Source organism: Ovis aries, chromosome 22 (genome assembly GCF_016772045.2).
Source record: "Ovis aries strain OAR_USU_Benz2616 breed Rambouillet chromosome 22, ARS-UI_Ramb_v3.0, whole genome shotgun sequence".
Taxonomy (NCBI): domain Eukaryota; kingdom Metazoa; phylum Chordata; class Mammalia; order Artiodactyla; family Bovidae; genus Ovis; species Ovis aries.
In genome coordinates, this window is record NC_056075.1 from 16,967,929 (window position 1) to 16,978,210 (window position 10,282).

Consider the following 10,282-nt stretch of genomic DNA (forward strand, 5'->3'; position numbering starts at 1 on the left):
AGGCCTGAACAGGAAGGGACCTGGACATGGTTTCTATCTCCCTTCCTGCCCTTCTACTTTCCTCTGTTTGTATCTATATGCTTTCTCATTTGCCTTTTCTCTTTTTTGCTCTTATGCTCATCATGGTCAGTGAACATGGGGCTCCAGAAATAACTGAATACAAAGAAAAATCTAGGGATAAGATCACAAAGTGTCTCCTGTGAATGAGTCTAATAAGAATAAACAATAATATCAACAATAAAAACCCTAAAGTGAATACTTATATATACCAGGAACTGTGTTAAAACTATTCCTACACCTTATACAGAGGAACAGGAAATACGAAGGGAGTGTCTGACTCTGGAGTCAGACTTCCTGGGTTGGAATCTCAACTCCTTCACTTACTTGCTGTTACTTCATTTTCCTCATAAGGTTTTTGTGGAGGATGCAATGAGTTAATGCATGAACAGGGACTGGCACAAAGTAAACACTTAATAAATATTAGGTGATATATAAAAATGTGTTAGCTATGACTATCATCATCATCATCTTTCTGAATTCTCATGAGTTAAGACTCAGGAGTTAGGTATTACTACGCATGAGTTTTTATTATTCAGTTCAGTTCAGTCGCTCAGTGTGTACAACTCTTTGCGATCCCATGGACTACAGCACGCCAGTCCATCACCAACTCCCGGAGTTTACTCAAACTCATGCCCATTGAATCGGTGATGCCATCCAACCATATCATCCTCTGTTGTCCCTTTCTCCTCCCGCCTTCAATCTTAGCCTCATTTTATACATAAGGTAGCTGCGGCTCAGAGAAGCTGAGTAACTTATCAGCATTATCAGACTGCAAAAACGGCCACAATACGTGAAGCTGTTCCCATCCACAGGTGGAATCTATTTTCTCCTCTCCTGGCCCTATGACTTGCTTTGACCAATACAGTGCAGCAGAGCCTAGCTGTTTGCAACACTGTTTATAAGCCTGTTTTAACTTTGGCGAGATCCAATTTATCAGTTTTCACTTTATGGGCTGTACATGCGTGCTAAGTCTCTCTAGTCGTGACCTACTGTTTTCTACAAGCCTGTTTAAAACACGCCTGGCTCTGTATAAACTCTGAGCTTAGGTCGCAGAGACCCTGGCACTCCCAAGCTTGCTGTTCTTGGGAAGCACCATGTGAAGAAACCATGGATGGCCTGCTGTAGCATGGGAGACCATGCGGAACAGAGACGATCTGTCACCCCAGCAGATTCCCCCCAGCCTTCAACAATCAACCCTGACCTGAGCCAAAGTTGAGAGCTGACAAGGACATGGAACCACTGTGTAGCTGAGCCTGATCCAAAATGCCAGCTCATGGAATTGTGACCTAAATCCATAGCTGTGGTCACTAAGTAAGTAGCAAAGGTAGTTTTCAAACACAGGGAGCCTAGTTTCAGACCCTCAGCTTTTAAACTTTACACTCTTCTTTGCATGAAAGCTTCTCTTGTGGCTCAGACGGTAAAGAATCTGCCTGCAATGTGGGAGATACAGGTTTGATCCCTGGGTCAGGAAGATCCCTTGGAGAAAGAAATAGCAAACCACTCCAGTGTTCCTGCCTAGAGAATTTTATGGACAGAGGAGCCTGGTGGGCTACAGCCCATGGGGTCGCAAAGAGTTAGACATGACTGAACAACTATACTTGCATGAATGGGAAACAGATTTTTCCAATGGTGATAAGCTTGATTAGCTGGTAAGCAAGTCCTCTTGCAGAAAGGTCTTGAGATTTGTTGATAACATTTAGGTGTTATCAAGGAGACAAGTAATTCAAAATATCATAAACAGCCTTTGTAACTAGAACTCTATAAGCAAAAAAAAAAAAAGAATCTTGACCTAACTATCACACCTTATACAAATATTAATTCAAAATGGATCATGGGACTTCAATGTAACCACAAAACTTTTAGGAAAAAAAACACAGAAGAAAATCTTTAAGATCTAAGGCTATAAAAGAGTTCTCAGATTTGACCTCACAGGTACAATCCATGGGCTTCCCAGGTGGCTCAAGTGGTAAAGAAAGAATCTGCCTACCAACGCAGGAGATGCCAGTGACTCGGGTTCGATCCCTGGGTCAGGAAGATCCCCTGGAGGAGGGTATGGCAACCCACTCCAGTATTCTTGGGTGGAGAATCCTACGGACAGAGGAACCTGGTGGGCTACAGTCCATGGGGTAGAAAACAGTAGCTCATGAATATAGGGACTCAGCACACACATGCAATCCATTAAGTGAAAAACTGATAAATTGGGTCTCATCAAAGTTAAAAACACAAAGATCACTTCCCTCTATGAAAGACCCAGTTAAGGGACTGAAATGGCAAGCTACAAACTGGGAGAAAATATTTTCAAGGCACAAATCCAACCAAGGACTAGTATCTAGCAGACATTAAAAAACTCAAAGTTCAACAGTACAAAACCAAACAATCCAATGGCAAATAAGCACATGAAAAGATGCTCAATCTCATCAGCCAACAGGGAAAAGGAAAACCACAGTAAGATATCATTATATATCTATCAAAATGGATAACATAAAAAAGAGCAGCAACATCAGGTGCTGTTGAGGATGAAGAGAAAGTAGATCACTCACACACTGCTGGTGTGAATGTAAAATGGTACAGCCACTGCAAAAACAGTTTGCCAATTTCTTATGAAACTACCTACCACACTGCATTGAGCAGCTTCACCTGCAAGCAACAAATTCTGGTGAATTCTCTTTTCATTTCCATTCTGTTATGAATATTTTCTAATTTTCCTTCTTATGGTTAGATATACCCATCATTTAAAAGTGGACATTTAATTTCCAAATACATGGGGTTTTTTAAGTATCTTTAATATTAATTTCTCATTTTGATACTAATTTCTCATTTAAATGTTTTCTTCTCTGCAATCATCCTCTGTGTTTTTTCAGTCTTCTAACTTTATTGAGACTTTCAATGGCTTTCAGGGCGATCTCTTTTGTCACACTACACTTGAAAACATGCGAGTTATTTTCAAATATCTTTTGATATTGATTTCTAACAGAATTCCATAGAGATAAGAGAACAGACTCTGTATGATTTAAATACCTTTAGACTATGAACTTTTTGCACCTTGTTTTATATCCCTGGATATCTTTCAGCGTCTCCTAGTTATAGTCTATGGGAACTTGAACAGGATTTGTATCCTACTATTCTGTGAAAATTGTGTAAATCTTAATTACGTTGAATTCATTCATGGTGCTTTTCAGGCGTACCATATCCTTCTACTTTTCTGTATATTCACTCTATTAATTTTTAAGAGTGATATTGAAACTCCAACTAAAAATTTATCTACTTAAAAATTTTTTAAATATAATGGAACTACAAGTAACTTTGTTCTATATTTTCCAAGTCTCCTGTAAATGTGTTAAGCATACTTTCATAATTTAAAAAATAAAAAAGAGAGAGAAAAAAACTAACTACCACAGGCAACCAACATACAACCCGGAAACTGAACTACTGGACATTTATCCCAAATAACCACAACTATATTCACACAAAATCCTGTACACAAATGTTCACAGCAGTCTTATTCACCACAGACAAAGAAAGTAACCAGATGTCCTTCAGTGATGAATGGTTACACTAACTGTGGTACCCCCATACCACTAAATACTGTTCAGTCATAAAAATGAACAAAGTGATACAGACAACAAGAATCTCCAGAGATTTATGCTGGGTAAAAAAAGTCACCCCCAAAGGTCAGATACTGTATGATTTTATTTACATAACATTTAAAAATTATAAAAATGGAGAACAGATTATAGGCTGCCAAGGGTTAGGGACAGGAAGGGGGATGGCTAGGTAAGAGAAACTGAAGGATTCCATAGTGATGGAAATCTTAACCTACTTCTGTCCACATTGATACCCTGGTTGAGATACCGGGATAACTAGGTCTAAGTGCTCTCTTTGTATTCATTCTTAAAGCTGCAAGTCAATCTATAATTATCTCAAAATTAAACACTTCATTACAAAAAAAGGGAATGAACAAAAATAGCCTGCAAAAAATCTTGTGAGATTAAATAAAAGTAATATTTTATCTTTAAATATCTTTTTAAATTTTGAGGTTTTTTTTTTTACATGCCAGAAGCTATAAAATTAATGTACACAACTTCCTGAGTTTGCAGCTAAGTATACACCTGTGAAACCACTGCCATAATCTATGCCATAACCCGTCTATCCCCTCAAAAACTTTACTTTATTGATAAATACAAACACAGCATTTCCCTGCTGTGTATATGCTGCTTCCCTGCTTACTGTCTTTGTCCAATTCTGCCAAATAACAGTTTTTTTCCTTTTTAAAACTTTGTTTTCAAACACTCTTGGATCAAACCTCCCACATACTTATGTTTCCTAGGATACCTACGAGATCTGGAGAGTACTGTGGACTGGACCCAGGGCAGGAGACGCTGAGGGAAGGACTGGAACCCAGAGCGGCAGACTTGACTCAACATGCTGTGAGGTGGTCACTGACCAAGGTATCTGCAGAATTCATTTTTTAAAAATAAATTATCAAAATACTAGATAGTTCATTTTACTTTCATCCACCTCCCCACACCAAGAGTAAAAGCTTGACTCTCCTGATCCAAATTCTTCTGTATTAGAGGAACTCCTACCTCTTCTACATACAGAAAAGAGAGAAAAACAAATGGCGCCCCAAGCTCTGACTCTACTCTTCCTTGTTTAGGACCATCTTAAGTTTTTTTTTTCTCTTTGTTTTTAATAAATTTATTTCTCTTTTTTGGCTGCAGTAGGTCTTCACTGCTGTACATGGGCTTTCTCTGGTTGTGGCGAGTGGGGGTTACTCTTCATTGTAGTGCATGGACTACTCATTGTGGTGGCTTCTCTTGTTGGGAAGAGTGGGTTCTAGGCACGCAGGATGCATTACTTGTGGCATGCAGGCTCAGTAGTTGTGGTGCACAGACTTAGCTGCTTCGAGGCAGGAGGGATCTTCTTGGACCAGGGATCAAACCCATGTTCCCTGCATTGGCAGGTGGATTCTTAACTACTAGACCACCAGGGAAGTCCCAGGACCATCTCAGTTTTTATGGAAAAAAATGGGAACTAAGTATTATGAATACTTTGAGTGACAATAAACATCTTCAAGGTATAATGTTTATCTACTGATATTAATCTTCACTACAATTTCTACACCATTAGGGAGTCTTCAACCAATCAAAACACAGATTCCATATTCCATAAGCAGCCACCTTTACCTTCCTTCTCTCATCTCCCAAAAGAACTCTGAAAACCACATATTTGAAATATCAGCTTGATCTCTGCTGACAAAAGGAGAGGGAGGAAAGGTCGGAGATGGCGGCTTTGTCTTTCTTCTTGCTGTCCAGAGGAATCCAAAGCATACTCTTCAATCCCTGGAGGGAGTGGCAACACCTGTAAATGGCTGGCATCTGGAACGACCCTGGGCACACCTCATGGAGGATGAACACACAGCTAGTTTTCAGAGCTGGGTTGTGGGTATTTTCCCACTGCAGGTCAAACTTAAGATTGTATAAAAAGAATAGTTTATTTCATAAAAAGGCAGGAGGCTTCTTCCTATGTGTGTGTATATTAATATATAAATATACTCACACAGAGACACTATGCCATTCATTATTTCAGCTCTTACACTACAGGGACATGGTTGTTTTCAGGAGATAAGAAAAATCCTTCATCTTGCTTCTGGGCCTCCTTTTAACTTCTGCTCTACGTGTTAACAGATATATTCCAACTCTCTTACACATGCCTCAGGATGTTTAAACATGCCTAAAAAGACTAGCATTTTGCCCAAAAGTGAAGAGAAACAAGGAATGGTTAATGTTCTTCAATTTATACTGCACAAAGGTACAGAAAGAAGAGAGAAGAGACTGGCAGGATACATCTGTCATACAAAATATGCATCTACATAAGCAAGAGAAAGTGTTAAGTGCTGTCTTTGTTGACTTCAGTGTTTGTGACAGTAAAGAAGGTTCCAAGAGAAAATTATTTGCATAACACTGAAGCATGCTATGAGGCCATGATCTATGTTTGCTGCTTATACAAATTCCTTCAGAAATTGCTGCTAAACAATTATTTATACATGAATTCACCAAAATAATTCTAGTAGAGCCAAAAGGGTAAAACAATCAAATAATGACCCTAAAATTCTAATTCCATCATCTTCACAAACCTTCCCCAGCAACCCTAGCATTCAAAGTTGGATATATTCCTACAGGTTAGTTTCCAACTGGTTCATGCTATTGCTGACTTTCTCAAAAGGATTATAAACTTCCCACCGAAGGCATGGTAAACATGGGAAACAATCAGGCTTTTTGCTTGCTAGCTGTGTGCCTTCCAATCTTTTAAAGTCTCAGTCTCCTCATCTGTAAACCAGGGACAATAACAATAGGACCTTCTGGAATTATTGTGAGAGAATGTAGTAATTGCGTTCCAAGAATGGAATGCCTGGATACAGGAGATGCTCAATAAACATCTACTCTCCTCCATCTGTCTTTTAGGCACTAATGTTATTATATCTTACAACCACTTCCTTACTTCTTTCAGGACCTGTCACTGGAACAAAGAATTTCATAGTCTCTGATGGGCAGACATAGTCACAAATTATACTTATTGACTATTTATCTCTCTCTTATCTATGAAAAACCGAAAGCTCTAAATGTTTAAGGTCAGTCAGTTATCATGTTGAAGACTGATGTAGAAACCAGGCCTCCTGGCCTCTCCCATCACCTCTGCCTGACCCCGCCCTCACTGCAAAGGATAGTTTATCCTGCCAGAATTTATTATGCCCTCATAAGATAGCTAGCTAATCCCAGGGAGCAAAGGGTATGTGTGTCTGTCTAGACCCCATGTCATCAAATGAAAAGTTCCCATGTTTTGACTCAGGACATTTCTCAAGTACTTCTTTACAGGTTCTGAACAGATAGTCCTTATCTTACTTACTTGAATAGAGAACTGAACTTTAGTCTGAACAAACGTCGCCCAGAAATACAGGCTTGCTATATGGTTCACCAGTTAAAGACAAAGCCCCAATGATAAACCTCACCTCCTCTAGACAGAGGAACGGAGATGGGGGAGGGGGGTGGATCTGGGTCCGCCCAGCCCTGATGAGCCACGGAAAGAATTATCCACAGACCTCCTGCCACACTGCAAAAGGCGTTCGTGAGCGAGCTCTCCTGCTGCGGGGTCGGGAGTGGTTATCGAGAGGGGATCACGAAGGCCCAGGCAGGCCGCGCGGGACTGCACACATAGGCCCCTGACAGCTGTGTGGGCAGTTACAAGCAGGGTGAAACCCCACCACGCATGCAGGTGCACTTGAAGCTGGTTCCGGGATCCCGGGCCGAGAAGGCATCAGGCGTTGGGGTATTCAAGCTTCCATATGGATCAGTTTCTGCATCTGGGTGTATCCGAGGGGGTCGGGGAGTTCGAGTGCCCACAGCCCCCGCAGCCCTCCAGCCTCCGTGCGCCCGCGTGTGGCGATGCAGCGCGCTCTGGGAGGCCCAGCCCGCCGCCATCCCTCCGCGCGCCCACACCCACTTACGGGTCCGACCCCCGTCACTCCGCTCCCGCTCAGGCCGCGCGCCCCCGCAGTCCCCACGGTCGCCCGTGACCCGGCGCGCACACCCTCCCTGGCCTCAGCCCGGGTGCCCCCTCAGCCCTCACGCAGGCGCCGGCACCTCGCCATCCCCGCCACCGTCCCCGCCTTCTTTGTGGCCCGCTCGTACCTGCCTCGCCTCAGCCGCTGGGCCCCACCACCCGGCCCGCACTCCACGCCACGCGTCTCTCGCGCCGGCTTACTCCCCTTTTTCTTCCGAAAACGTCCCGCAAGATGACGTTACGTCAGCAGCGCTGGAGTAAACCCAGGCCGCAAGGCCTCCGCTGCTGACGCGAGGAGGCTGGCTGACCCAGAGCTGCGCTGCGGCAATGGCGTAGGTGCGTTTGGAGAATCGAGCCCGCGCTCCACGTGGCGAGCCCCGCCCGCTGAGGCCCGCAGACGCCAGGGGGCGGAGCCCGAGTGCTCTGTGTGAACGTCCACGTCCCAGCGGCAGACCCGGACAGGGGCCACGGAGAGTCGCCCCTCGGACCTTTCGCGGGAGGCAGAAAGGACGCCTGGATTCCTCAGCTGCTGGTAGATCCCATACGATGTGTTTGCCAGTATTGATCGTTGTATCTCAGCCACATCTCGGAAATAGATTGGATCAGTTTGCACGTATTTGAGGATCTCGCACTCCAGGCAAAGTAATGCTGTTTAAATGGAAATATTTTGACAGAGATTAAATGATTTGCCCCCTAGTCGCCTGGAGCTTTTCCCAAGGGTCCCAGCCCAACTGTCGTTTAGCAAGGGCATTGGTGAGGCTACTGTATTTTAAAATAGTAGTATTTAATCCCTGACAGTTGGATTCACCCTTAAAATTAGAGTTCGGACTTTCTCCTTTTCCACTTGCAGTGTTTTCCTCAAAGGGCATGTTTCTGCATAGATAGGCCTAGACGTAGCGCTGGGCATGTAGGTGATTGGGGTTGGCAGAACACTTTGGTGGAGGTTTGTTAGGAAGGCATCTTGCTGGTTTGGGGTAGTTTCTGAGAACAATGCTGAGCCTATTCCTCATTCATTAAACTTTGGCTACTTTGTGGCAGGCATTCCCTAGGTTCGGAGGAAAACATGGTTACCTTATGGGAGAGACAGACATGTGAGCAAATGATTACACTATTTGATTAATGTTAGAGGAGGGGTGTCTGGGGATTCATGCAAGTCTTTGGAAAGAGTAGACATTCGAATTGGGGGAAGCGGGGAGCAGGATCGCAGGAGGAAGAGGGAATGGACTATCTGGAGGCAGGAGACACCCTGTGAGGAGAGGCTACATGTGGGACGTGACAGGAGAGGTGTTTGGGGGAGGGGGAGGGGGGGGCTTGTAAAATTTCTGTGACACACCAAAGAATCTGAATCTTTTCATCCTCAAAGTTAGAGAACCCTGACTTTCAAAGTACTGGAGTGACATGATCAGCTCTGTGTGTCTGAAATGAGTAGAGAGGGGTTTAAGCTGGGAGCTCACTTAGCCTATTGCAAAGGCTCAAGTGAGAAATGATGGCTGGGGAAAGGGCTCCAGCAGCAGACAGGGAGCATAAAGGAGGGAGAGCTGACTTTGTTCACTACTTGGAAGAGGGAGAATGAGAGACAAGGAGGTGGTTGTTGCTGTTCAGTCGCTGAGTTGTGTCTGACTCTTTATAACCCCATGGACTGCAGCAAGCCGGGCTTCCTTGTCCTTCACCATCTCCCTGAGTTTGCTCAAACTCATGTCCATTGAGTCGGTGATGCCGTCCAACCATCTCATTCTCTGTCATCTCCTTCTCCTCCTGCCTTCAATCTTCCCAGCATGGAGGTCTTTTCCAATGAGTTGGCTCTTTGCATCAGGTGTCCAAAGTATCAGAGCTTCAGCTTCAGTCCTTCCAATGAATATTCAGGGTTTATTTCCTCTAGGATTGACTGGTTTGATCTCCTTGCTGTCCAAGGGACTCTCAAGAATCTTCTCCAATACCACAGTTCAAAAGGATCAATTCTTCAGCACTTCTTTATGGTCCATCTCTCACATCTATACATGACTACTGGAAAAACCATAGCTTTGACTATACGGACCTTTGTTGGCAAAGTGACATCTCTACGTTTGTCATAGCTTTTCTTCCAAGAGCAAGCGTCTTTTAATTTTATGGCTGCAGTCACCATCTGCAGTGATTCTGGACCCCAAGAAAATAAAGTCTGTCATTCTTTCCACTTTTCCCCCCATTTATTTGCCATGAAGTAAGAAAAGTTATGACCAACCTAGATAGCATATTCAAAAGCAGAGACATTACTTTGCCAACTAAGGTCTGCCTAGTCAAGGCTATGGTTTTTCCTGTGGTCATGTATGGATGTGAGAGTTGGACTGTGAAGAAGGCTGGGTGCTGAAGAATTGACGCTTTTGAACTGTGGTATTGGAGAAGACTCTTGAGAGTCCCTTGGACTGCAAGGAGATCCAACCAGTCCATTCTGAAGGAGATCAACCCTGGGATTTCTTTGGAAGGAATGATGCTAAAGCTGAAACTCCAGTACTTTGGCCACCTCATGCGAAGAGTTGACTTATTGGAAAAGACTCTGATGCTGGGAGGGATTGGGGGCAGGAGGAGAAGGGGACAACCGAGGATGAGATGGCTGGATGGCATCACTGACTCGATGGACGTGAGTCTGAGTGAAATCCGGGAGTTGGTGACAGACAGGGAGGCCTGG

General features: G+C 43.7%; 1 protein-coding gene across 2 annotated transcripts in view; it reads right to left on the bottom strand.

The window, feature by feature from the left end:
* The window catches only part of ALDH18A1 (aldehyde dehydrogenase 18 family member A1), a 40,704-nt gene extending 32,740 nt beyond the window's left edge, over positions 1-7,964 (bottom strand). For both annotated transcript variants that reach the window (XM_027960486.3, XM_027960485.3), the window contains exons 1-2: positions 7,749-7,964; positions 4,397-4,512 (exon numbers count right to left, since the gene is read on the bottom strand). In XM_027960486.3, the coding sequence (XP_027816287.1) occupies positions 4,397-4,484 (88 nt within the window). In that variant the 5' untranslated portion in view covers positions 4,485-4,512; positions 7,749-7,964. The remainder of the gene's footprint in view (positions 1-4,396; positions 4,513-7,748) is intronic.
* Between the last annotated feature and the right edge of the window lie 2,318 nt (positions 7,965-10,282).